Genomic DNA, 27725 nt, shown 5'->3' with positions numbered 1-27725 from the left:
TCTGCCCCACACCCCGCTCCTAACATGGTGACAACTGGAATATTTGGAATAATCTTCATCCATCCTGTGCCGTCCACAAGTTTAGGATTCCTTAGGAACAATGGCTGGCACGGGGAAAGGCCAGGATGGGGCTGGTACCGCCTCAGGTCTTGTTCTGCTCAGCTTGGGAGTCCAGACCTGCCCTTGGCAGCCAGGTTCAAAACAAAGGTCATGTCTTGACCTGCCTGAACTTGGCAGGTGCCTCTGTTTTGGGATCAGAAGATCCTGGCATGGGAAAGGGGATGGAAGCATGTGGGACACCCCTGGAGGGTTTCATGGCTGTTGAATGGAGAAGTTACAGACAGCTCTGGGAATCCAGAAGTGCCATCCCTAAGGGAACAGCTCTGTCCTGGCTGGCTCCTTCTTGCCTAATTTCCCCCTGACCCCATTGGTTTTTCCCTAGTGCCCAACAAAACACATCCAAAGCTGACTCACATCCCAAAGCCCTTATCTGGAGGCGGGAGCAACTTCCCTGGGGCACAGGAGGCCCTAAAAACATGAGAGCTCCCCTGGTGAACCCTCCCCTTGGAATGTTGTGTAAGAGGAGACTCTGCCGGCCTTCCCAAGAAATCCTGATTGACGCCTCCCACGCAGGTGCTGCTCCCTAATTCCACATCCTTCCATCACCCCGGGTTTCTGGTGCCTCCCATGGCTGCACACTCTCGCATAGGAGCGTTGAGCTGCCCCATGAGCAGAGACATCTGTGATGCCTGCAGGGCTTTTGGGAAGGAGACGGGAGTCTCATTCCAGTAGCTGGGATTGATCCTGGGAGGTAACTGCCTCTCTCTCCCTGTGGATTATATAAAAGTCATTTTTCAGAGCTCTGAGTCACTGCACCAGGACCTGGATCAGCCAAGGAGGCATTTCCCTGCCTAAACGAGGCATCTGCAGGAGGTGCTTTAACTCTGGCCCTTCTTTTCCCTCTCTCAGGGTTTTTCCACCACTGGTTTTGAAGGATTTGTGCTTTTCCCTGTTTATTTGCCTCAATGCCAAAGCAAGAAACAGGACGGATGCAAAAGGTCAAAGCAACAACCTCAGTAGGTCTAAAAATCTTCTGGAAGCCATGGAAAGGGACAAAAGCAACCCTTTTTCCAAAGCTGAATGCTGCTTTCTTGTCACGGAGCCAACACATGGCTCCAATTTGAGTCCATTGCCAACTCATGGCTCCAATTTGATCAACTTTAATTTTGTTGTATGGATAATGATAAAATTAATCCAGAGAGGTGACTCAGCTTCCTTGGGGATTTTTTTTCCCCAGTCTTCCTCAATCTTACTCCTCATTTGGTGTCCCTGCTCCAGGCCCCCCTTCCAGGCTGTGATCCTGGGCTGCAGGAAACACCCTCTCCATGCTGGATCCTTGAGTGATGCCTCTGAGTGTTTTTGAGTTTTGTAATCTGCCTTGTTGGGAAATAAATCTCTTTTCCGTGCTCTCCATGTGCTGGGAAGGGGGAATGCTCCAGCATTCCAAGGTACCTTAGAACCACAGTACTGAGGAAGACATTCACGTCCTGGAGACAGCTCCCAGAAAACTCAGAAAATCCCATTTCCCACTCAAATTTTTCCCCTTAGTACATGTTTTTTGGATGTGCAGGGGATGTTTCAGCCTCAGTGATCCTTCAAAGTCAAAGTCAAAATCAAAATTGAACTTGAAGTCGAAGTCTGAGTCAAAGTCTAGGTCAAAGTCTAAGATAAAGTTGACTTGTGCTTATCCTATTCCCAGAAGATTCATGTGGGAATAAAATGGATGTTGGAAAAGTCAACAAAGCCAGGTTGGACGGGGCCTGGAGCAACCTAAGAGAGTAGAAGGTGTCCCTGCCCATGGCATGAAGTGATTTTTAAGGTCCAAAGTGGTTTTTAAGGTCCCTTCCTACCAACCCCATCTGTGATTCTATGGAAATCAACAGGAGCGGGGGTATGGAAGGGGAAAGGAATAAACACAACAAGTCTGTAGGATAAAAAAGACCAAAAATATGGGAGAAAAAATGTTTTTTTTCAGTCTCACTGCAAAATGCCAGCAAGGAGCCACACCCACTAATGAGGGAGAAAAACCTGTTTATAAAACACTGGGGCAAAGGACCAAGTTGTCCTGTGTGAAGCACAAGGCTTGGTGTGATCATCACCACATCCCCGCTGACCTCACCGACCTCCAAAACCAAGGGAATGTTTGGACACAAAACCCTGGAATTCACCCCCTGATGGCATCATTCCGGGAGCAGATCAGGAGGGCCTGAAAAAAGTGTCAGAAAATCACACGGATCGGGAAATCATCCAGTGTTGGAATGATTCACGTTAGAAACAGACAAAAATACCCTGCTGGTGGCTACATGCAGGGAATTGCCAGTTAAGTTATTCCCTAATTGCCAGAAAAAGTGGGGTTTGACAATATTTTCTTTCTGCGGTCCAGCACTAATCTTTTTTTAGAGGAAGCTCTGTGGACGTGGCAGATTGAGCTCCTACAAGACACATCTTGAATGAGGGTCTCTATCCCAGACTGTCAGGAACAGATTTTAAGGAATTGAGAGGAGAGGAACAACACAGAGAAATAAAAGCAAAAGGATTGATTTAAGAGCAGACATTTGAGAAAACGGCACTTTGAGGGATGGCTCTTTCCAGAGCAGAGCTGCAATTCCAGGGTACCAATTTGTGGGCTTGGAAATGGAGGCCCTGATTTCCAGAAACTGTTGGGCTTGGAGAAAAGCAGCTCCTCTAAAAAATCCCTGGATAGCAGCAAAAAGCCATTAAGTCAAAATTGTACAAGGCATTTGAGGATTATAAGCAGGAAAAACAACAAGCAGAGGGATTAACCAGAGGAAAATTGATAAAGAAATGAAGACTGACATGAAAATGTGAGGAAAATCTTCTGTTTAACCAACCATTAGCTAATTTAATTTAGTGTAAAACACACTGATTTTGAGGTAAACCAGCTTAGGCCAGCTAGAGGCTGGTGCTGTTGAATAATTAAAGCCAATGAATGGTACAAACCCTGCAGCATCACGTGCTGTCTAGGCAAAGGGACTAGAAAAATTCATTCCTAGGACAATCTCCCTGTGCCTCCGGGCTCTGCTTTCATCAGAGCAGCGGCTCTGGAAGGAAGGGAAGGAAGAAATTTAGAGGAGGAGAGAGCAGGCCCTGACTTCCCATCACTCACACGACCGGAAGATCAAGAAATGTGTGGCTGAAAGGGTTTTCCCCCAAGGTGCCAGCCTGTTCCAAGGGCTCTGGTGTGGAAAACTCCCACATGAACACTCCACACCCTCGGGTTGATTTCATGTCCACCTGGAACCTGTAAAACTGCTGCTGTTGGGCTGGGGTATAAAACCTTCCCTCCAAACAGCTTCCCAGAGCTGCTGGGAGGATCTGCTGGAGATGAAGACTCTTCTTGTCACCTTGCTGGCTGCTGTGCTCTGTGTGGAACAAGGTGAGCCTCTCGTGCTGCTCCTGCTTGAGACAAGGATTAGGGGGAAGATGGTGGCAGTTTTCCACGTGGCAAAACTCCAGAGGGCTGTCACCAACTTTGCAGTGTTGTGGTGGTGTCACCAATGTCCTTTTGCACCTCAATCGGTGATTTTGATGCAGAAGTGAGAACCTGGTGAATTGATTCTTCTTTCCAGTGCTGGAGCTCTGGTGGTGCTGGATGCCAGGTTAAATCCACACTGTGGTCCTTGGGATCTTCCAAAAGGAGGCAAGCTGGAAGTGATAGAAAGCATAACAAAATGTTTTTTTTTTTCCTTAATAATTTCCATTTTTGAGTATCTTAGAGACTTTTCTGTCCCGCTGCTTCCTCCCTAGTAGTGGTTTGCCACGTGTCTTCCTAGGAAATGCAACACTGGGAATTTTTGTAGATTAAATCAGCGGCAGAGGTGACAGAACTTTTCATGTGAAAGGCATCCCGCTCCCAAAGGGAAGGCTGAGTGTTGTCCTCTTTCTGGGAGTGAGACATACGTGTTGCTCCATCGGTCCTGGCGTGTGGGAATGATGACCAGAGTGCCAAAATTTCCCCCACACCTGATGGTTTCCCAGAAACCATGATACGAATCTGGTTGAGAAAGAGGCATCTAATTAATCAATTACCACTGATGTATCAACCCCCTACTCCTACATCCTTTGGAATGGTTCTCCAGCGTGCCTGGAAGAGCAGGACCTTCGGCCAGTTTTGGGTGTGGGAAAAGGACTGTTCAATTATTTTAAAAAAAATTGATTTAGTGCCCACAGTTCCTGATTGAAGCAATGTAACATGAACAGAAGAGGAGAATTTTCAAAGGCAACGTTCTCAGCATGACCCAGGATGAATTGGAAAGCTCACAGAGATCCAAGATCACAGGTTCATGGTGGGATTCCTTACTGCTGGCATTTGATTTGGCAGCAGATTCCCAATGGATTTAAGGACAGGCTTTTACACAGCACCTTTCTGTGGCACAGCCCAGATCCAGAATAAGAGATTGGATCTTTCTGGCCTAAAACTGGGACAAAGGAAAATGTGGAAACTGGCATTTGATCATTCTCAGGTATCCTGGGTCTCATCTGAGACCCTAATGACCAAATTTTGGTCAAAACTCTCGATCTCTCAGCCGACCAAAGAGAGTCTTTCGCCTTTTCAACCCCTAAACTCACTGTTTTGTGAATTTTGAGTCCAGCAAAAATCATAAAAGGTCTTGATCCTTCTCACAGAATCACATTAAGGGTGGAAAAGACCTCTAAGATCATCAAGTCCTCGCTGCAATGTTGGACAAGACCAGGCAGATATTTGCTTAAGGTGTCCCTGAAAATTTCAGCAAGGAAGATTCCACAGCCTGGAATTGCTCAGAGACTCTCATCGCTTTAGGAATTTAGTTTTAATATCTCTTATGACCTGTTTTTGTTCTGTTCTCCCACATTTCCACCACGGGACACATAAAATATTTTATTGCTTTCTTCTTTGCTGCATCTTTTTTCTTGCATGAGGAAGATTTCTGCGGCTTTCCTCAGCATATTCTCATTTTCTACAGACAAACCAACCCCTTCCAACCTTTTTGACAAGGTCACATTTCCATAATCTCTGACCTTCTCTCCTCCCTCTCCTCTGGTCCCTCTCCAAATGCTTTGAATTTTTGGAAGCGCTGCAGAGAGATTTGGGCATGGGGCTCCAGCTGAGGCCCTGCCAGGGTGGAAAGGCCACTTTGTGTATCTTGCACATGACATTTCTGCCCGTGTCCCCTTGGGTGACGCCGGTTTCCGTGGCTGGAATGTGACACTGTTGACTCCTGCTGTTGTCACTGTGGTTCTGAATCGTAACTGAACCAATTATTTGTCACCCTGTATTCAAGTGTCTAAGTTTTATCTATTGTAATTTATTTCTCTTTACTTAATTGCATCCACATTCCTTTTTCACTCTTTTACTGCATCCATTTGTTAAAATCACTTAAAACCATGGGATGGTTTGGGTTGAAAGGGAGCTTCAAAATCCTCTCATCCCACCCCTTCCCATGGTCAGGGACACTTCCACTATCCCAGGATGCTCCAAGCCCTGTCCAACCTGGCTTGGACACTTCCAGGAATGGGGCAGCCACCCCTGGGAAACCTGTGCCAGGGCCTCAGCACCCACACAGAGAAGAATTCCTTCCACTGCTCCAGTTGGTTTCACCAATATTCCTGGGGAAATTACCCTCTGAGGGTGTTTTCATGCCTGGCTTTGCACCCATTCCCTGGAATTTTCAGCAGCTCATGTTTCCTGGGCTTGCTCGAGAACAACATCATTCAAAGTTGTGCCAAAAACTCCATAAAACCTCCTTGAATCTCCTCTCCTCGGCACATGAAAATTCAACTTCTTGTAGAGGAGAATGATGCAAAAAAAGCTTCACAGGATCAACAGCTGGGGACTTTTTTCCTTCCTTTCTATCAGAAACTTCTCATTTTATGGTGTGACCTCTGCTGTCCTTCCACTTTCTCACTGCCAACTTCTTATCGGGTAAAAGTGTGCTCACAGGGACACGTCCTTTAGTTGTTTTTGCCCTTTCCAAAGTGACAGACTCGCCCCAGACATAGCAGGAACTCAGCCAGCATTTGGCTTTGTTTCCCCTCAAAAAATTAGCTTTGTTTTTAAAAGAACTCAATCACAAAACCCCACAGTCTGCTCTGGGTGATTTCACGAGCTCTGAACTCAACCACCACTATTAAACCTTTCCATCTGCCTGGCTGGGGAGTGCTCTGCATGTATTTTAGGGTGTTTTATCACCCAGACTCTGTTTTTGCTCCTCATCATGATGCCTCAGGTTTTGGCTTTTATATTTTTCAGATTCTGGGCTGCTTTAGTGTGTGGGTCTGGGCTTCATATTAGGGGATGGTGAGCTCTCTTCACAGAGCAGGGAGACAAAACAATTCCTGCTCTAGCTGGGGATGAAGGACAAATGATCCAAATCTCAGGTCTAGAAGCATAAACAAAGGAGGACTGAAGAGAGAAAAACAAGAAGGACGGGACTTCACAAGCTAAAGCTAAAACTGGACAATTAACTCCAACATGCAAATGGACCAAAACTTATCAAAGTGAGAGACCCCGTGACTGGTCATGCATTTTGTGACCATTTTGGGTTCATCTTGGGTGTAGCTCTGGGGCATCCATTGAGGCCATTTAATAAATCCCTACTTTATTCTTTAGCTCTGTCTAGTCTCTGTTCCAAGTCAGCCTCCACAGGCATCACTTCCTCTTATTTCCTACTTTCCAGAGGTCTGGCCTACCACATTCTGGTTTTGAGGGCAGGCACAGACGTTCCCGGCAGGAAACACAACTCATCGCTGCGTGACCTTCCTGCCAATCATCTGCCACTGCTGCAGATGTAGGAATTATCTCACCAAATCTGCCTTTAGCACTTGAACTAAACTTTTGGTTAAGATTTTCCATCCGTTCCCGATGTTATGCTAAAACCAGGAGTTTGACAGAGCATCTGAGGGCACTCACCAGACCTCCCAGAACTGAGGTTAGGCCAGTTCAGTGACGTTCGAGCACAAAAAAAAGAGTTGTGACAGCAGTCTCTGAGCCAGATGAAAGAGAAGTAGGACACTGGGCATTGTCCACCCTGAAGTGCTATGGAAATCTTTAAATTCTCCCTGCCAAGCCTTGCCCAGGAGAAACCCTGAGCAGTAATTGGCAATTCCCATGGCCGAGCCCTCAGGACCGAGCTGCTATGGCTCAGCAATAATCTCCTTCATAAAAGCTCCCAAATCCTTGAATTCTACTCACATCTCCTGCTCCCAGGGATTGCAAACAGATCGATAACACTTCTCAGCCTGAGCCAGAGGAGACAGAGAGGGATTTAGTGCTGCTGCCATGGGTCAGGGGATAAAGTAAGCTGCTGGTCATTCCCACAAAAACATTCCTCAGGCTGTAACGAGGGAAATGGAGATCTCTGCACTGGAACTTTTGTGGTTTTTAAACCTTGTAATGTGCTTTTTCCTGTTTTTTTCCCCCCCAGTTTATCCATTCATGTGCTACACCTGCCAAGAACAGGAGTCCAACAAGGACTGTTTGACCATTTCCATGTGTGCCGAGGAGGACAAACACTGCGTGACCGTCCGGAAGGACGTCGGGACAAGTAGGTTTGGGAACAACACCTTGTTTGTTTTGTAGGAGAACAGTCCCAGGAATGGGATTTCATCCCAGTATGGGAACAACAGGCCTTGGTGACCAGCTTTTAGGAGACACTGACCTTGTGGCTGCTGCAGTGTCCAGACACACTTGATACTCCTGCTGGAAATTGGGGAAATGATGAGGACACACAGAGCAGCACCAGGGAGTGGATTCCCCCCGGGAGCTGTGCGTGTTTCACTCCCAGAACTGTTCTGAGAAATGTTCTGGCCAAACCTCACCGTGGCTGACTCCCTGTGCCAAACACAACCCTTCAGGTCTGTCCTGGGGGCTCCGTGCCCTCAAAGACCTTCACGTGCTCTTGTCCCATATCTCAGGTCCTGCAGAACATTCCCCCTGTGTTTATGCTGTAGGAAAAACCATCCCGGTGGGAATGACCCAGCCTGAGCATCACTTCAGGCAGCTGGAGCTGAGAACTATGGGTGCTAATTCCACGTTAGGACTGACAAAATTTAAAAATGTGAAGCCCAGAGAAGTCCTGGTTGGACTTGATGATCTTAAAGGTCTTTTCCAGCCTTAACAATTCTAGGATCCTATGGCACTGTGGCTGCCCCATCCCTGGAAATGTCCAAGGCTGGGCTGGATGGGCCTCTGAGCAACCTGGTCTGGTGGGAGGTGTCCCTGACTGTTGGATTATTCTTGGCTTTTATAGAAACAGGACAACTGAGAGGCATTTTAAAAGATTTTATTCAATTATTAGTCTCGTAGGAGGGTGAGACATTAGAGATGTAAAACTCAATACCATTCTAAGAGAAGCCAACCCACTTCTTGGTTACAAGACTTTATAAATGTTTTCCAGCCTATTAGCTTTTGCCACACAATGCTGCTGTTACTTTTAACATCAATCACTTATATTTTTACCCCACGTGGTCCTGCTACAATGCATCTTTCACAGTTCTAATTCCCTAAAATACCTGGTTTGTTTTTTTTTTTGGTTTTTTTTATTTGCAAGGCCACATTTTGAAACATGTTGAAACTTGTTCCTAGCTCAGTCTTTCTCTCAACAATGTCATCTCTGTCCCAAGGCCTTCCTAAGTCAGCACACCTCATCTCGGTGTTTGCATACACATGTACAAGGCTGTGTGAGCTTTCAGTCAGTTTTGAGAATTCATTACAAATTTGTTTCTCACATCTCGCCCTGATTTTTGGATTGTAAAAACTTTTTTGATGGTTTTTGTCATTTGTTGTACACAGTGAAGTATGCAAGTATACAACTCATTACAAATCCATTTCTCACATCAGCCCATGGATGATTTTTAAGGTCCCTTCTAACCCAAGCCATTCTATGATTCTATGATTAATTCCATGAAATTTGCCTTGAGGATTAGTGCCTGGCCTTCCTTTACTCACCAAAACAGATTTAACCACAAAAATACTTAAACAATTATTTTTCATCCCCCTTTTTGTCTTTTCTCCCCCACTTTTTTTTCCCTGCACTAGAGCCCAACAAGCCTAAATACGTCATCTCCAAGATGTGCTCTCCAACGTGTCCAGCAACAGGTCAGCAACAACCCCAAAGCTCCCAGAATGTTTCCTGCTGTGAGAAACCACTGTGCAACGTGAATGGAGTCAGCAGCAGGAAGAGCAGCCAGGGAGTGATGTCCCTGGGTATCCTGGTCGGCCTCACTTACATCTTCACATACGGATTGTGATGGGTTTGGCAGAGCTCCCCGTGATGGCTGAAATAAAAGTGTTGTTCTGGGATAATTTTCCACTCTCAAAGATTCGTGTTTTGTGGTTGAGCTTCCCCCTGGGATTTTTGAGAGAGCCTGGATAAGTCAGGTGCTGAACTCCCATTGATTTCCTGAGCCTGCTTGAATCCAAAGTGTCCCCAGACATCCAACTCACCTAAGAGAACATACAGAAAATGGCCTTTTTGACATGTTAAAGCTTCAAATCATTATTGCTCCGAGGAGATCCTTGAAGACATAGTTTCGTCTCTCACGTTCAAAGCTCTGCGAGGAATAACATCCCACCTGCCAGAAACACAGGGAATGGCTCCACAGTTGTGTCAGCACAGGGGATGATCGGTGAATTTGTGCACAGTGAGTCTGGTTATCAAACATCTGTTTACCAACAAGCAGGTGGAAGTAAAACTGATTTGTGGCAGTGCTGTGGACGTTTCTCCAGCCTTGCTGGGGAGCAATTTCTGGCTACTCAGGGTCTTTCCTCCCATTCCCATTTTGAAATGAGTTTCTCTCACCAGAGAAAAGAGGGAAAGGCAGAGAGGAAAATATGTGGCTGAGAGAGGAAAGGCAGTGGAAAGGTAGGAGAGAGAAAGGAAGGAATTGGGGGCAGCCCGCTGAGCTGGGAGTTGCTCTCACACTGCCTCCTCATGGACCTCATCCAGCTGGAAAAGACATCCCCATATCTATTCCCCTCTTTTTTTATTTTTTTTCCCAGGGCCAAAAAAACCTCACACAGCTGTCACCAATCCCTGCCATTCAGAGGCTGTGAGAGGCTTTCCACAGACCCACGTTCCTGGCAGAGAAACCATTGATTGTGTTGAGCTTTGTTTGGTTTTGCCCTCCACGCTCTCTGCTCCCTCCTCTCCCCACGGGAGCTGCAGCTGGGGGGAGACAGAAAAGCTCTGTCGGAGGCCTGGGGGGTGTCACAGAGAAGAAGAAGGGCAGCCAGCCAGGGACTCACACAAACAGCTCAGAGCTTCTTGGGTCACAGCCCCAGCTGCAAGCTCCCATTCCTGGAAAACACACAGAAAAAAAAAAAAGAGAGAAAAGGAAAAGCTGGCAGCATCCCTCGCTCAGCTGTATCCTGGGAGAAACCAGAGCTGGTCCAAACAATTGAAGGGTGTAGTTTTTTATTTTGTTGTGTTTGATGAGATGAGATCTTTGCTTTCTCTGAAGCACTCCCCTGGAACTCTGCAGGCTTTTGGTTGCACATGTGGATTTTTGAGGCATTTCACGGTGCCTGGATTTCAGAACCACTGGTTTTCCAGAATGAAATCTTCCACATCATGTTTTGTGCTGTGAGCCCCGGATCTGGTGACTGGTTTTAAGTATTTTGTTTAATGGATGGAGGGGAAATGAAGGGAAAGAATGAGGTGACACCGCAGTGGTGGGCAGGGACAAGAAGACACCAACACCCCACCGAGCTGTGCCTGGAGATGACAGCTGTCAAAAGCCCAAATCAACAGCAGAACCTGCTGTTAATTTTCTCTCACCAAACACAACCTCAGAAGGCAAGGAAAATTAGGATGGAGAAGGGGAAGAACAAAAAGAAGGAAGAGATGTCCAGCTGCTCAGGGCAGCCACTGGTAGGGCTGTGGTGGCTGTGCTGCATCCCAATTCCAGGAGCAAATCCTCCAGGAGCAAGTCCTCCATACCCTGCACAGTTTTTGCCTTCAGGACCTCAGGTGATTTCAAAAAACTCCGAGAAATTTGGGCTCCAGGCCAAAGCTGTTACTGTTTTACCACCTGTCATACTGGCAGGAGGACGAGGAAGTAGAAGGAGCAATTTTTATCTCAACCAGTTTTGCTGGACATGAGAAAGCAAAATCTTGGTGGAGAGACCATATGGAGGGGAAGGAACAAGTGGAAGGTTGAGGTAAGTCCAGTGAGGGTGTGGAGAACCAGGATGGACACAGTTCAGGAGGGAGGACAAACTTCATCCTCATCTTTTGCAGACCCTTACTGCCAGCTCTTCCCCCACTTTTCACCACAGCAGTTTAAGTGCTGCCAGAAGGTCAAATGAGAGTGGTTTCCTAGAACTGTCTACAAATTTTCTCTTCCTGAAATTTCTGGATGCTGAAACAGCTGAAGTAGCCAGGATTATCCTGCCTGATTCTTTGGAGGTAAAGGGGTTGTGTTTAAAAGGATTTACTCGTTGTCTTGTTCACCCATCTAGTTCCTGGACTGAGAGCTCCTGGTTGTGGGCGCTAAAGGTCACGGAAAAGTAAATCTGGAGGTGGGAATTCTGACTTTGCCAGCGCTGATCCTCTGAGTGTGAAATCGCTGGAAGTCTTTCAAATAAAGAAGGAAGAGAGACAATTTAAAATTATTCTTCTTGATTGGAGGTGAGGAATGGGCTGATTATGAGGTCACAGCTCCTTTTCCACGCTGGTTCCTCCCTTCCCTGGGCTGGAGGAAGGTGTAGGTGGAAGATCAAGGCTTATGTGGCCCAGCTTTAGGCAAAGCCTAAATCTCCTTTTTTTTTTCCCCATGGATTGAATCAGTCCCATTTCCCTTTTCCAGCGTGAGGTTTGGGTGCTGGTGCTCTCCAGGCTGAGCTGTCTGGGAGAAGAATTCCAGGTGATTCTTGGAGCCTCAGTGTAGGATTTGTTTTGTCAATCCCACAGCTTTGAGCTGCACTTGCAGAGTCAGGAGTTGTGTTTGTGCTTCCACGTGCGGAGTAAGAGGGAAAACAGGTGTGGAGACACAACCACATCAAACACAACAGCAAGAACCACTTTGCTGCCACAGACATTAATGAGACGAACTAATTAACACATCAAAAGTGAATAAAATTAGTGTTTTCTACATAAATATGCAAATCAGTGAGGGTTGTCAGCCAAAGTGGTGTCCAGGAAAACTGGGAAAAGAAATCCATCACAGCTACCAAACCCAGCCTGTTTCTCCTGTTCCTGCTCCTTTGCAACAGGGAAATCTGGGTGTTTTGGGAGACTGGGTAACAACAAATCACAGACTCATTAAGGTTGGAAAAGACCTCCAAGATCATTGAGTCCAACCTGTGACCAACCCTCACCTTGTCAACCAGACCAGAGAGTGCCACCTCCAAAGCATTTCCCTGAAGAAATGTGGAAATAACCCATTGTTATAAAGGGCATAGGCAACTCTCTAGGGACACACAGAGCAGCCAACCCAGAGCGGGAGAAAAGCTCTGAAACAGATCATCAATCAATGGTGTAGGGGCTATCAAGGAGGGAGGGATGATCAGCAAGGATTTTGTGACAGGTGGGTGATATCCCTCCCTGTGACAAGATAGCAAAAATCTGTGAGGGTAAAAGTGGTACCTGTCACACAGCTCAGCCTTAATAAAGTTTTTGGCACAGTGTCACGTGATGGGCTCAGAAAGCAAAACCAAGGAAACCCAGTCAGGCTGAAATCATGAGCAAATCACAGCCAGCAATTTGCTGTCAGGCTGGAACGATCCATTAAAAGGCTCCTCTTGGCTCTGCGACGATTCAAAGTTTTAATTGCTGGTTTGGATGATATATTAGACAATAAATTCACTGAGCTCATGGGTGACGAGCTGAGAAGAATCTGCAAGCAGGAGAATTCTGGGTGATTCCAGTAAATTTAAGTGGTAGGTTGAGAAAAGAGGGTGTAATTTAGGAAGGACAAGCACAAAAAGCTCTCCAGTTAATGTGGTACAAATACGGGATGAGGGAATCTCCCTTGCAGCAATCTGGCAGGAAAAGGTGTGCTGGATCACAAATGTAACACGTGTCAAACTTTGAGAAAAAATGTGAAACAGAGCCCTGATGGAATTCTGCACTCCAGGGAAAAATCTTACACACTGCACTGGGAAGTGTGAACTGGTGTGTGACGGGATGAGAACCTTCCAGATCCTCCAAATGGAAGGCTCAGGCTGCTTTGTTCTTCCCACTTTTTGTGTTGGGGTTGAGGGCAGCAGCAAAGAGGAATTTAGATAGGATCAGAAGGAATTCCTGGCATCTAAAGTAGGGTGAAGAGCTGGAAAACTGCCTCCAGGAGCAGCAGCTTTAGTACCATAATTAGGATTCGTCAAAGCATGGAAAAACTTCGGTCTCAGCGTCTCCTTCGTGTCTCCACTGGGGCTGAACGAACTCATTCCTGGTCATTCCCATTCCTGCCTCTCTCTGTCACCTTTCTGTCATTCCCACGTGGAGCTCATCCCCTCCACCAGAGCAGAATTGGGGTGCTCGGGGTTGGGCTTTGCTTTATCACAGAATCATGGAACATTTTGGGTGGGAAGGGACCTAAAAGATCTTGTTCCAACCACTCTGGCCATGAGCAGGGACACCTTCCACGAGATCAGGTTGCTCCAAGACAAAGACTGAACAGCAGAAGTGACCCAAAGCTCTTCCAGTGACGTGGAAAGAACTTCCATGTAGGAATTTTCACTCCAAAGTATGTTCAGCTCCAGGGGTCCCAGGATTTCAGTCAACATTAAAGCAGTGCTGAGGCAGAAGGTGGAGAGAGCTCTGCACAGGAATGATGGTTTTACTATTTTCCTGCTGATTCCTTATCAGGCAAGTCCTTAAATTCCACACAAGGAATTGGGGGTGCCAGAGGTACAATTTTCCTTGGTCCAGGAGAGGCAGGAACAGGCCCTGGCTCTGTGCCCAGTGCTCACAACAGCTCACCTGGGACCTGCCTGCAGCTCCAGGACGCAGAATTAGATGTTAATCAGCAATTAGATAACGAGCAGACACTGCTCTTGGGAATGAGAAACTCCCTTCTGCAGTCACAGGAAACTGGGGGAATAAAACTCCCCGCGAGATCTTCGGGGAGAAGAGAGAAGAGATTTTATACTTGATAACACAAAAATCTTGGAGAAAGTGGATTTTGGCTTTCACACTCTTCCTTGGGGATTTCACTGGATCACAAGCACCAGCGTGGGTGCGCCCAGATCATCTGGGCCCGTGTCACTCCTGCGCTGCCAGCAGCCAAAAAAATGAAAGCACTGCAACTCTCCTCGTGCCTTTAAGGTTGAGCACGAGGTGAAGGTAAAAGGTGAAAGGCAGAGCAAAAAAAAAAACCCCAAATTTGGACTTGTTTTTTACAGCTTTTGGAGAGAGAATGCTGTCTCTGCTCACTTTCTCTTTCGTTTCTCCCCTTTTAGGTGAAATCCTGAATTTGCCAGCCCTTTTGTTTGCTTTATCTGGGTGTTTTATGGCTCCCACCCTGCTCTTAGTCCTCTGGAGTTTCCTATCCAAGGTCAGCTTGTTCTTTCTCTACTTTTGAATGAGCACAGGCACAGTGCTCCACAGCACTCAGTAAACGCCTCTCTTTTTACCCTGTGCTCTGCTGGTCCTTCTGGTTCTTCCACACCCAGGAATATTCCCATTCCCATTTTTTACACCAATTTTAACATTTCCACTACAAACCTCCATAAGTCTATCACCTTGCCTACAGCTTCAGCATAGTTTTGTGCTGCCTCCTTGGAGCCTGGTGAATTCCCTCTCTGTAGAAAGGTTAATTTTTTTGGTGGAAGGAATAGGGGAAAGGACTGAAAAGCCTCTTCCCTCCCCCCAAAAAAATACCTGGAGATGAGGCTCCAGGGAGAGGAAGTGCCCGGGAAATTTTGCAGGTGGTTCAGAACCTCTGATAGCAGAAAAAAAAGGCCAGGATTGGAAAAAAAAAATAAATAAAATGGGTCCAGAGTTCACCCAGGAGACAGAATTAGGCCTGGAGACAGGGATAAATACTATGTAGTTATATAGTCCTTATAACTATATAATCTTTATATAGTAATTGTATAGTCCTTATATAGTTAAGGATTAATGTTGGAGAAGAGAATAATGAAATATCCTCAGTTGGAAGAGCAAAAGTGTGAAAAATGCATATTATATGGCTCTACACAGATAGTTACTATATATATTATGTTATATTGATTAGTTGTGCTTTTGTAGTTAAAATGAAGACTTTAGTAGTTAATGAAAAAAAAATAGAGACTCTGTATGTGGTGGGGAAGTTTTTTTCCTTCTTTTTTTAGGGTGAGGTACTCACTTCGAGGAACACCTAAATCTTCTAAAGGAGAGGAGGAATTTATGGCTTCTTATCAGAAGAAATTAATTTCTTCAGGCCTTACTCAGACTCGAAGATGCCAGGGGATTAAAGGAAACAGTTGACATGCCACAGACAGAGTTTCTTGTTTAGAATAGAATGTATGCATAACCATGAAGGATGTATGAATATGCAACAAGTGTATTGTTTTAAGGGTGATTCCTTTGTTCACAAGTCATGCTTTTCGAGACTTAATGTCTGAGAGCATCCGTGAGAGCATCCAGATGTCCATAATTCTTTGCCTTTTATTGTCTTGTAATTATCCTAACTCTAAACTTTATTACTCTAATTATATTACTATTTTTATAACCATTTTATTATTATTAAACTTTTAAACTTTTTTAAAAACCAAGTGATTGGTGTTTTTCACAAAAAGGATCAGCAATTCCCATTCTAGAAGTCATCACCTGAGGCCAGAAACAGACGGAGACAAACCCCAGCACATGGCCAAGGTCATCCAGGACCTGGCTGGAGACAGGGACACTTCCAGGGCCTAAAGGGTGAGGCTTGAGCTTAACGGGAGTTCCTGGAGCCATGGGCACAGTCTGGGGAGGGCCCTGCTGAGACTGCTCATGGAAATTAAATTTTTTGCCAGAGAAACAAGCTCTTTAAAGAGCCACAGTTGTTTTCCTGTCAAAAGCCAAAAACAAGCACTGCTGAGGGTGAGTCACGCAGACTTTGGAAGGAGGAAGTGTGAGAATTCCAACACCAGCTGAGCATCACCAGGCAGCAATCCACTTTCACCTTAGGCTCGGGAGAGAAGGGAAAAGGAAATGTGGATGTCAGCCAGAGTGAAAGTTCGTCAGCCTGACAGCCAGACTCCGACAGCAGGCTGTGGTTGGAGGGGGCAGATGAAGGTTTTATTCCTTTATCGATAAAAAATATAATAAATGGCATGGCCCAAAGACCTGGTTGGGCACCTTTATTTCAGGAATTTTTAGGGATCTCAGTAGCTTCCTGAGAAAAACCCCAGGATTTTCCCCAGAGGATGCAACAGAGGTGGTAGAGGACAGTGACCTGTTTGGCACCATCGACAGCAAAGGATAACCTGCAGCTGGGTTTGCCCGTGGAAAATCTATGTCCATAGAATCCTTGGATGCTCCAAATATGATCCTGAGGGTCTCCTGGACAACTTTGGTCCAAAGAGATCAGGAGAGACTTCAGGAGGAGGAACACGCAGGGTGGGATGAGGAGGAAGGGCTGGGATATGGAGTTGGGATATGAGGAGGAAGGGCTGGGATATGGAGTCGGGCCTCCCAGCTGCAGCAGGGTGGTGGCAGCAGGAATTCCAGGGATGGAATTCCAGCTCCAGCATTCCATGGAGTGGAACGGAGTGGGGCTGTGCCAGCACCTGGGCAAGGAGGACCTTCATGCCCAGATTATGTTGCAGCAAAGTGCCCTGGACAAAGAGAATTGTGGGGATGAGAGGAAGCAGCAAGGATGGAGATGCCGGGTTCCTGCTCCCTCATGTCGTCCCAGCCCTCTGCCAAACTGATTCTCCACGTTTCGGCAGGTGAGATTGGATGCTGGCACAGAGAAGTTCCAACCCCCTCTGGAAAAAAAATCTGAACAATTCCCAGCTCCAGAGCATGATGCAATTACGGAAAATAAAAAAGTCTCTGTCCCCTTCCTGGGTCACTGGAGGAAAGCTGTTTGAGCAGTTCTGCTCCACCAACAGGGGAACGTCTCATTTGCAAATTCCTCTGAGGTTTTGGTGCCTCACGTGCAGCCAGGCCCAGGAAGTCTCACACAAACCCTGAAACAGAATCGTGGTGGGGAAGGAACCTCTCCCTGTCCCACCTGGCTCCACAGAAGCTGAGTGAGGTTTTACTGACCCTCAATTACAACCTTTATCTGGTCTAGTGCCTGTTCAACATCAAAACCTTGCAGGCCTAGTTAGCCTAGCTTTAATTTCTGCACCATCCCTGCTGCCCTGACCCATGAAGGGACCTGTCACACTCATCATTTCCTGATTTTAACTGTACCCATTCCTCCCCAGCGTGCCACAACCATGAAGTATTTACCCCAACACCGGTTTGCCTTCTGATCCAGCCACTTCCTTATCTCCTTCTCCCACAAGTGTGTTTTTGTAGCTGTCTCCACCTTTCCCCAGTACAGGGCACATTCCTGGCGCTGGACTCTACCCCTGCTGCCTCTCTTGCTTCACCCTTCTTTTTGTGAAGAAATATTTTTTGGCCTTGCACTAACAATATTAAGCCAGTGGCTCAATAAAGTCCTTCAGTGACCTCTAAACTTGCAAGAAGAGGCCGGAGCACTCGGGGTAGTGTTTTGTGGGCTGGACTGGAACAGAAATCTCTGCCAGCAGAGTTGCTGTATTGAGCTCTGCAGTCTGTCCCACACAACAACCTTTGGGAGATGAGCTTAGGCCATGGGATATAAAAGATCCTGAGTTGGAAGGGACCCAAAAGGATCGTCGAGTTCTCAGAAGGGCTTCCTTCTTTACCTGGTGTAATTCCCACCACAGAAAACTGGTCCCTGGTGGTTCTGGTCACCTCTTCCTTTTACAAGCATCCTGTCATTAGCACTGTCCCCACCCAGCCATTCCAGCAGTATCGGGATGACTCCAGATCCCGTGTTGGGTTGTGACCTCTGTGACTCTTAGGTCCTCCCTGTTCCTTCTTATCAGCGGGCATACCCTCTCCAGGAAAAAAAAAAAATGGGGCTGATAAGGTCAAATATAAGTGTGGGAGAAATCCTGGAAGCTGTAGATCTTGGGGATGAGGAGAATGTAACGTAAAATCCCAAATCAGGGTTGAAAAAGATCTTAAAGATCATCCAGTTCCAGCCTCCTGCCATGGGCAGGGACACCTTCCACTATTCCAGGGTGCTCCAGGCCTCATCCAACCTGGCCTGGAACACTTCTAGGGATGGGGCAGCCACAGCTTCTCTGGGCAGCATTTTTCCCTCAGAGGGAAGAATTTCTTCCCAATATCCAACCAAAATCTACTTCCTCGGCCTGTATAAAGCAGGGGTTTTGTAAATGTGTCTGGATTACATTTTCTCAAGTTACCACAAAGCTGAAACTTCCCATTTTTTCAGTATTTGGTTTGTCCCAGCCGTCTGTTCCAGTGGAAGATATGAGACCACAGAAACTGCTCGGAAGTGAGTTCCTGCTAGAATGCCTGGCAGTGACAAATAAAACTGAGCCACAGGAAAGAAAAGGGAAGCAGGGGTTTGCAGGCATGGGTTTGCTTCCCAAGCAGAGTGCTCTGAATGCCTCCAACAAGACAGGAGCCGGAATTTCTCCTGACGGATGCATTCGCCAAGAAACGCTGACTCTGCAGAATTAAACCCATCTGTGGCACGGAGTTCGTCAAGCCTGCTTGTTTCCTGCTGGCTCACCAGCCTTATCCTCCATTCCCAGGATTTCTTGACAGCCAGTTTCACCGGGGCCCTCCCCTGCTGCCCCTCCTGCAGCTCATTTCCTAGAGCATTTAGCTATTTCCATGGGACCTACTGAATTTGGGACACTCCAACATCAGGGGACTTATTTACAGTCTGAAGAATCACCCTGCCAAACAGCCCAGGCTGTCCCATGCCACCCCTGCTGCTGGGCTCTTCAAGCTTCTCAATCCTGTATGTCTAATCCAATTTAGGCTCTGATCAACAGATGGGGGAGTTGGTTCTTTATGTACTTGGATCGTGAGTGGGGGCTGTGCGTGCAGAAGGGTCAGACTCGAAGAGGGGGTGTTAAACACAGGGGGAGTCTCGCCTGCAGGAGATCCATGCAGGGAGCCCTGGATACAGGGAACGTGTGAGTACAGGGTGGTTTGGAATGTGTGGAGGACGATGTGTGTGTGCTCAGAGGATCTGTGAGAGGAGATGCACGGAGGAGGGAAGGGAGGCAGGAAATCAGCAGGTCCTGTGGGTAGAGGGAGTCAGAGAATCACTGAATCCCAGAATAAGCTGAGTTGGAAGGACTGGACTTGGATGAGTGGGCTCCAGCACAGAGGCAGCCCCCTAAACCCGCCTCCTCCTTCAGGGAAACAGAGGGGATCTGACAGGGGGCTGGAAAAAGCCTCTTGAGGCACGGCTAGGGGAAAGCTGGCTCTGTTCCCCCTCGGCCAGCCGCCGCCAGGCCGACACCTCCTTTCCCAGCGCCCCTTGCCCGACCCCGGTTCTCCCTAACGGGGAAACGAAACCAGGCGTGGCCGGGGAGGCGGAGGGGGGAGGCGGCGCGGGGGCCGGGCCCGTCCCGCTGGGCGGAGCCGCCGCCCTTTCCCCACCCCCGGCGCCCGGCCCTGCCGCCAGCCCCGAGCTCCTCCAGCCGCCCTGCGCATCTCTCCGGCCACATCGCCCGCACCATGAAGGCGCTCCTGTTCGCTGTGCTGGCCGCGGTGCTGTGCGTGGAGAGAGGTAAGGGAAAGGGATGCCCCCACCACCATCGCCTGCCCCGCAGGTCCCCCGGTCCTTCTTCAGCCCTGCGTTGGAGAGCAAATTGGGGGTTGGGGGAGTGATGCGTGTGGCAGGGTAGGCTGTGGAAGTTGGAGGTTTGTAGGGGATATAAGGGTGTAAAAGGGGTTGGGGGCACAGCGCTGAGCCGCGTTGTGTTTCGGAGCGGGATGCGGGGGTGTCTTGCCAAGACGTGCCTCGCAGCAATGTCCCTCCCGAAGCAGCAACTTCAGGGCTGCCCCGCCTGTGTGAAAAGGCGAGCATCTCCGGCTGTGCGGGTGGATATCCTGGAGCTTTTCCCAGTTGCAGCTCGAACAAAGAGCAGGGCCGGCTCCGCTCCCCTTTTTCGGCGCAGCCAGCCGGGATAACGGCGCTGGGATGGGCTGAGATGCAGCCGAGGGGAAGGGGGGTGGTAGGGAGAGGCAGCCCAGCCCCGGCAATGGCTGATGGAGCAAAGTCAGGGCAGAGCCACTCGTGATTCTGGCTCCTGCTGCCCCCTCCGAGCATCCCTCGGGGCCGCCTGCGGAGCGCGGTGACCCCTAAGGGACAATGCCCTGGGGGGCGCATCCTGGGGCTGCCGCCGAGCCGGGGGAGAACGCGGTTCCTGTTGCTGCGTGTTCAAGCTGCCAAGTTGCCCAAGTCGCAGGTCCTGCCATCCCCTCCTTCCCCATCGACTCCATTCCTCACTATCCAAACTCCTTGGGGCCGTGGAAACCACGTATTGTTCCCATATGTCGCTGCTTGGAGAAGCCAAACAAAGAGCCAGACGGGAGAGTTCTGAGCTTTCCCAGCCCCTGCTCGGCAAACAGGGTTCCTTCTTGTTTTCTGAGGGCACCGCTGAGATGGAAACCGGCTGTTTGCTGCCCTTTCCAATTCCCCTTCCCAGTGGGATCCGGGAAGCAACTGGCGATTGAAGCGCTGGGAATCGGGCAGAACCCAGCTGGCTTGTGCTCAGTTCCAGCGGGCAAGGCCAAGGCAATGAAGGGTTTCACCCCCCCGGAAAAAAAAAAAAAAAAAAAAAAAAAAAAAAAAAAAGCACAACCCCTTCAGCTTTAAAAGTAAGTTTTTATCCAGGAAAAAGGGTTTGCTCCAGGCGATTTTACCCCCAAACACTTCCAGCGTATTTTGGGGGGGATTTCGCAGAAGAGCTTTACCTCCTGCTCAAAGATCTTGCCTCTGGATCTTGATAAGGATTTTGCCTAAGAGAATGGAAAAGCAGCGTAGGGGCTGAATGGGAAAGCTGCCGAAGCAACAGCATTTTCCTGGTGCTAACGAGCTCCAAAGTGGGCTTTTAGAGGCCTTTTTTCCCCCCTGTCTGCAACAATTATTCAACCCCTAATCTTTAGGAATTCCCCCAAAACGTTTTCTCTGCTGTTTTGGGAGCTCTTTGTTCCTCCGAGAACCCGAGCAGCAAACAAATAAACATGAATTCTTCCACTGGTGAAAACAAGGCTTCTCTTTTGCATTGTTCAGTCTTGTGATTTTTTTCCCCCCCTTTTTCCCTTCCTTGTAACCTTGAGCTCCAACTCTTTGCTCCGTCTACAGCTGCATGAAATTAATTCTGCCACCCTTCTTGTGCCTTTTGTCTAAACCACTCAGCCTGTTTGTGCTCATAACTCTGCAGTGGGTGTTTTTTTGGGGGGGCAGAAAGTGGCTGAATATTTCCTTTCTTAAACTCTGCCTCTCCTGGAAGGATTTTTTTTTTTTTCTGTTAAGACAAGGGGTAATGGGTAGGTGTGACAATGAAAAACATGGGGACAGGTAGGACATGCAGTGGAAGGAGCAGGGATTGAGTCACGTGGCAGAGAATTTCATGCCCAACAGCACTTTTATGTCATGTCCAAAGATTTTTGGTGTGTTTGTTCCTGGAGCCTTTAATGAACAGCATTGCACCACTCATGCCTTCAGTGCAGCGAGCAAATGCATATGGGGACATCTGTCCTGCCAGAATGCCCACAGGAAGCCTGTAATCCACTTCATTCCTGATTGCTGAGGATTCCTGGGATGAGTCAATTCGCCTCCTTGGGGTGGTTGTGAGGTAAAAGAGTTTGGGGCAGGTCACCTGAGAACTGAACTGGGCTTCACTCCGAGCTCACACATGGAGCTGTGGCCAGCCCAGTGACTCAGTGGCTGGTCCCTAAACGCAGAGATCCACTGAGGAATCTCTCCGGGAGGTTTTGACTCAGCTGGTGGCCCTTTAATCCCGGTGCTGTGGGTTGTGGTGGCTGCCTTGGTGTGCTCAGGTAGCCCTGGTTTGTTGTAGGAACCGTATCCAGAGTTAGGATTCTTGGAGGAGGCGTGAGCCAGTCCAGGAAATTCCTGCTTGGGGGGGGGGATTGTGGTCTTGGCTTCTGCTCCAAAGCAGAGATTTGGCTGCTCTGCTGTGACATCCAGGATCTCCCACTAACCCACTTTAATCTGTTTCTCTGAGATTATATTTTGTTTCCTCTCCTCAGCTGTGGCTGCTCAAAAGTCATTCCTCTGAGAGCAATTGTTTTTTTTTTTTTCTCTCATTTTTTCTTGTAGAAGCCTTTTATTTTCCTGACAGAAACAGGAATGAGGAGAGCAGTCCTATGGAGGAGTGGGACAGATGCTGAGCAATATTTGTCCAAATAATAATTCTTCAAACTATCCATGTCAGTAACTGCTGTGCCTCAGCTCTCCCAGGGCTTTCCCTGCTTCACTTCCTTAGGAAAATATTCCAAAGGGGTCTACAAGAAAGCTGGAGAGGGATTTTTTTTTTTTTTTTTACAAGCAGGAATGGCCTCAAGCTGAAAGAGAGTAGGTTTAGGCTGGATATTGGGAAGGAATTCTTCCCTGTGAGGGTGGGGAGCCCCTGGCTCAGGTTTCCCAGAGAAGCTGTGGCTGCCTCATCCCTGGAAGTGTCCAAAGCCAGGTTGGATGGGGCTGGGAGCACCCTGGGGTGGTGGAAAGTGTCTCAATCCATGGCTGAATGATCCTTCCAGCCCAAACCATTCCGTGATTTTTGACAATCCGTTTGTGGTGGGGCTGAAGGAGGTGGGAGCAGGGACGGGGCTGCCTCACGCTTCCCACCCTCAACCAGCCCCCGCTCTGTTTTACATCCCATAAATGCACAAAGGGAAAGGCTGTGCCTCATGGAAGGGCTGCCTGGGAGCTCCAAAATCCCGAGTCCATGGAAGATTTGGAACAGACCTGATCTGTCAGCATATGTAGGTCAACAACTGCAGCGTGGATGTGATGCTCTTGTATGTAAAATACAGAGATCAAAGTGGCCGTGGCCTTGCTGAGTCTCTGGTCCAGGCCGTCTCCACAACCATTTCCCACCCCAAATGCTGTTTTCCAATCATTCCTCTCTGTGAGGGATGAGGGATGGGAGCCAGCTATTGCATCCTGCTGCTGTAGGATAAGCCTTAAATGGCTTCAAGTTGCTCCAGGGGAGGTTTAGTTTGGGAATGAGGAAAAATTTCTTCACTGGTCAGATTTTGAAACGGTGGTGGGATCACCATCTCTGGAAGTGTTGAAAAAATGGTGCAGCTGTGTTGCTGAAAGACTTGGTTTGGTGGTGGAATTTGGCAGTGCTGGGTTAATGGTTGTATTCAAAGATCTTGGAGGTCTTTTCCTGAAATGATTCCACAATTCTATAATTTAAGGGGACCTGCTGGTCTTGCAGGTCTTGAGCTTTCTGCAATTGAAAAATCATTTCCACCACGTGCTTCAGCTCAAGCATGGCCTGATCGTGATGCCCAAAGCCAGGTCATGGAAAATTTGAACTCGTGGTCACACCTGAGCATTTCCCATCAGTGTCACAGAATCATAAAATCAGAATGGTTTCACTTGGAAGGGACCTAAAGATCATTCTAACAGTTCTAACACCATGTGGTGGCTGAGCTGAACAAGCCCAAACCTCAAAAATTCACCTCTGGAGTTTGGTTTAAAGTTGGCAGCTGGCTCGGACACATTCTTAGTGCAAACAGGGCAGTAACAGAAAGTACCAGGCTGTGGTTGTATCAGCTTTAGCTGATAAGAGCTTGAAATGCCTCTCTGAGGCTTGAACCCTTTGCTTGGCCGAATTTTTTTTGGGAAAAAAAAAAAAAAAATCCCATATTGCAGGTTGATAAAATTGAAACAGCAAAGTGTGGCTGTGGGCAGATGTGAGACGTCCCGCGGGACAGAGGTGGGGACCTCCAAGTGAGGACATCTTCCCACCAGCCCCTAAATGAGGTTTGCCTTTCTCTTGCAGCCCACACGCTCGTCTGCTTTTCCTGCTCGGATGCCTCCTCCAACTGGGCCTGCCTGACGCCTGTCAAGTGTGGGGAGAATGAAAACCACTGTGTGACGACATACGTCGGAGTGGGACTCGGTGAGTGGTGACAGCACCTCCTCCTGCCCCTCCTCGGGTCACCCGCTGAGCCTCAGCGAGGTTTCACCTCCTTCTGGCTGGGGGGGGAAAAAAAAGGGAAAGTTCTGCTTAGCAACTGAGCGTCGGACCATCCCACGGGAATTCTGAGGAGGGACGCGCTGCCAGGAGGAGTCACGTTAAAGCCCACGTGCCTGCACCGATGCCCGCGAGTCCGGGGGGAATTTCAGGCTGGGGGCGGGGAGTTTGCTGATGAATAAGTGAAAGCTTGGAGGATGCTGCAGGCTCCCTGTGTGGGAAGCTCCAGGGTTGCTGTTCCTGCTGATTTTTTGCCTTGTGTTTGTGTTCTTTGTCCCCGAGTCCCACCTTTGCTTCGCTTTCTGTGGACGAGGCGGGAAGGGAGGGTTGCGGATTTTCTTCCTGAGTGCCTGGAGATATTTGGGGGGTTCTTTCCTTCCCAGCTGCTGCTCTGAGGGAGGCAGGATGCTCTGGCAGTTCTCCTGGAGCCTTTGCAGGAACCAGAGCCCATCCTGGCTCTCCCTGGCAGGAGGGGGGGGAATTTCATGCCCGAGTCTGCAACGTGGGTGGGTCAGATGTGCACAAACATAGACTGGGAGTGTTTATAAACTTCCCTTTGCAACCCAGTGCTAATGGTTTCCTCTTTCCTGCCTCTTAATGTTGTCTGTGCCTCTCTGGAAATGCAGACTTGCTTCTCAAGTGTCTCCCCAGTGCTCCCTGTCTCCCCTGAGGAGCCCCAGAGTGAAGCTCAAGAGGGATTTTTGGGATTCCTGACAGGAGCCGTGTTGGTTGAACATTGACCAACCCAAAGGGGCGTCCCTGGAGTGTTGTGCGGTCTCTGGGGTGTTTGTGTGAGCTTATCACAGGTGATCCTTGATAAGATGGGCTGGCTGGGATTCCTGTCTCTGAGATCCACTTCATCCTCTCCGGGGCACTTCATCCTCCCTGTGCCGCCTGCACCGCCTCAGCTCTCCCAGCGCTCGAATTCCTTTGCAGAGCAGATGATCAGAAACCCAAAAAAAACCCCAAAAAACCATTCTAAACCTGCCTCTTTTCATTCCTTTCCAAATCCAGGCGGCAAATCCGGCCAGTCCATCTCGAAGGGATGCTCTCCCATCTGCCCCAGCGCCGGGATCAACCTGGGAATTGCGGCCGCCTCCGTTTACTGCTGCGACTCCTTCCTCTGCAACATCAGCGGCTCCAGCAGCGTCCGAGCCAGCTACGCCATCCTGGCCTTGGGAATTCTCATCAGCTTCATCTACGTCCTCCAGGCTCGCCAGTGATGGGGCTGCCTGAGGAAGAGCCGCCTCCCACGGGTCTCGTTAGCCAATATCTTCTCTGTTGCTGTCTGCAAGGAGATCCTCTACTTCTCAGCAGGCTTCCAAGGTGATTGTTTCCCAGACTTTTTTTGCTCTTCCAAGCGTTGGAGAGCTGGGCGGTTTGGCCGAGCTGTTCTCCTCCTCCTGTGGACGTCTCCCGCTGCACTCTCGCTCCTCCTTGGCCAAGGTGGATGATTTTGGAAGGGTTTCTGCTTTTTTCTACCTATTAATAATCCCCCCCCCCCACCACCCCCATAATTTCTAAATTAAACCAGGCTGGAACTCGCTGAGAACAGATTCACCCCAAGCACCACCAGGTCTGCTCCAGCACATGGGTGGCAGGAATGCAGGATCCAAAGGGAGACACGTTCCTGGCGCCTCGCAGCTGCAGTCTCTTTTTATAAAATAATCTCGTTTCTTCTGATCCTGGGCTGACTTTTCTGGAAAACCAATGCCGTGTACCTTGTCCTTCCGAGTTCTGTAAGTGCCAGACCTGAATAAACTTGCTCCTGATGTTACCTGAGATGGGACGTGTGTGTGTTTCCTTGCTCCAGGGATTAGGAACTCTTTTGTGGAAAATCCCAATGTTGGTACCCAGCACATGAGTCCCTCACCCTCTCGAGCAGCTTTTGGGTGCTTCACCTCTACATCCTTCCCAGTTGTGAGCAGCAAATCCCATCTCCTCCCTGTTGCTGTCCTTCCTGATAAAAACCTCTGGGCCAGCTTGTTCCACCTCCCTTGGGAATGACTTTTTCCAGGTGCATTTGAGTGATAAATGCCAGGTTTTGGGGTGCGAGTCAACTCTTAACAGAGCAATCACCTTGGCAGGAGGGCTCTGAACTGAATCTGCATTTTACAAAGACCTGGTGCCTCAGTTTCCCCACTTCGGGCTTGTCATGGTGACCACCACAACGGCGATACCTGAGTGACCATGGGCCATGAGTCTGAAAAACTTGGTGAAGTCAGAGGAGAAGATGCCAATACCCAAATCTTCAGGTCCAACCTTCAATGCCTGATGGTGCCCATGGACTGCTGGAGGTGACTTCACCACCCAACCTTCCACATCTGCTGTCCCTCAGCTCCCAGGATCTTCCCAGGTGTTATGGCAAGGTTTTTCCCTAGAAGTTCTCAGCTGTCCCATGGGAGATGTGTTCTCCTGCCCTCTCTGTGTCTTCTGCCTACTCTGCTTGCCTGTGGACCTGCTCACCACAAACCAAGCCAAAATTCAGCCTTAAACTTCCAAGTTCAAGCATTTTGCCACTTCCACTGATTGATCAGAGGTGCACTGGGCATTTTTTTTTTCTGTTTCTAGCAGCAAAACCCAGGTGTTGGCACATTTTAGCCATGCCTTGTACCTGCTTCTCCTATTCTGTGTCAAAACCCGAACAAAAGCTCCACAAACCTTCAGTTCCACCTCTGCCCCCTCTTCAGGCAGTGATAAATGAAAGGTGGTTGCAGCTGTACAGAAATACTGGTAACAAAAGTGGGTTTAGGGTATTTTCCCCCATTCCCTTCTCCCCCTGTTTTAATTAAAGTGACAGAGATGTTAATGACAGCTTTTCCAACAGGAGGGATGGGTCAGTGGGATGTGAGCTGCAATTTAGTGGTTGATTTGGGAAGAATGCATCACTTGTGCTGGTCCTTGGATGTGCCTTCCTTTGGATAATGCATCCTTCTGGGACCTTGGGGTCTGGAGTGCCCCACAAACCTCTGCTATGCACGTGGGGCACAGGGAAAATTGGGGAAAAACTCCCTAAACTGAGGTGTATATTCCCCAGCTTCCCTGTGCCTCAGCCTTCCTCCCAAAAAGGGTTCAAAACCTCATTTTTTTGGGTCCATTTGTCCTTCAGCACTTGCTGTGACACCGAGGTGTCACCCAGAGCACTCTACATTGAATTTAGGGGGCTTTGTCTTTTTTGGCCATCTGGAAAAAGGTTTTGGGGTTGGTTTGGGACTCGATTACCTTCAGCAAAGAACTGAACTTCAAAGCCATCTGCTGTGTTCCTGATGTCCATCCGTGCTTTTATGAGGATCCTGACTGGACAACCCCATGGGCTGAAGACCTGGTTGTCTCCTCCAAGGGCCATTTCCTTCCTTTCTCGGGGTTCCTTGGCCAGTGCCAAGGATTTGGTTGTGCCAGGGAGCAAAAGCTCATGGGAGGAGCATCCAGAGGCTGCTTATCCCAATAAATCACAATTTATATTCATGGAATTGCCAGGGGAGCGAGCTGA

General features: G+C 48.5%; 2 protein-coding genes and 1 long non-coding RNA gene across 3 annotated transcripts; all 3 read left to right on the top strand.

Moving 5' to 3' along the window:
- Positions 1–3358: 3358 nt before the first annotated feature.
- On the top strand, positions 3359–9364 carry LOC121469304 (lymphocyte antigen 6E-like). Its single transcript, XM_041714098.2, has 3 exons — positions 3359–3457; positions 7485–7604; positions 9098–9364. Exons 1-3 carry the CDS (start codon positions 3406–3408, stop codon positions 9307–9309), a joined length of 384 nt encoding a protein of 127 aa, XP_041570032.2. The 5' UTR covers positions 3359–3405; the 3' UTR covers positions 9310–9364.
- Positions 9365–10570: 1206 nt separating this feature from the next.
- On the top strand, positions 10571–15757 carry LOC140682489 (uncharacterized). Its single transcript, XR_012054303.1, has 2 exons — positions 10571–11221; positions 11301–15757. It is a non-coding gene; the product is annotated as an uncharacterized lncRNA (long non-coding RNA).
- Positions 15758–19622: 3865 nt separating this feature from the next.
- On the top strand, positions 19623–26017 carry LOC121469303 (lymphocyte antigen 6E). Its single transcript, XM_041714097.2, has 3 exons — positions 19623–19782; positions 24041–24160; positions 25250–26017. Exons 1-3 carry the CDS (start codon positions 19731–19733, stop codon positions 25456–25458), a joined length of 381 nt encoding a protein of 126 aa, XP_041570031.1. The 5' UTR covers positions 19623–19730; the 3' UTR covers positions 25459–26017.
- Positions 26018–27725: the final 1708 nt, after the last annotated feature.

Source organism: Taeniopygia guttata, chromosome 2, assembly GCF_048771995.1.
Source record: "Taeniopygia guttata chromosome 2, bTaeGut7.mat, whole genome shotgun sequence".
Classification (NCBI taxonomy): domain Eukaryota; kingdom Metazoa; phylum Chordata; class Aves; order Passeriformes; family Estrildidae; genus Taeniopygia; species Taeniopygia guttata.
This window is presented reverse-complemented; position numbering and strand designations above follow the sequence as displayed.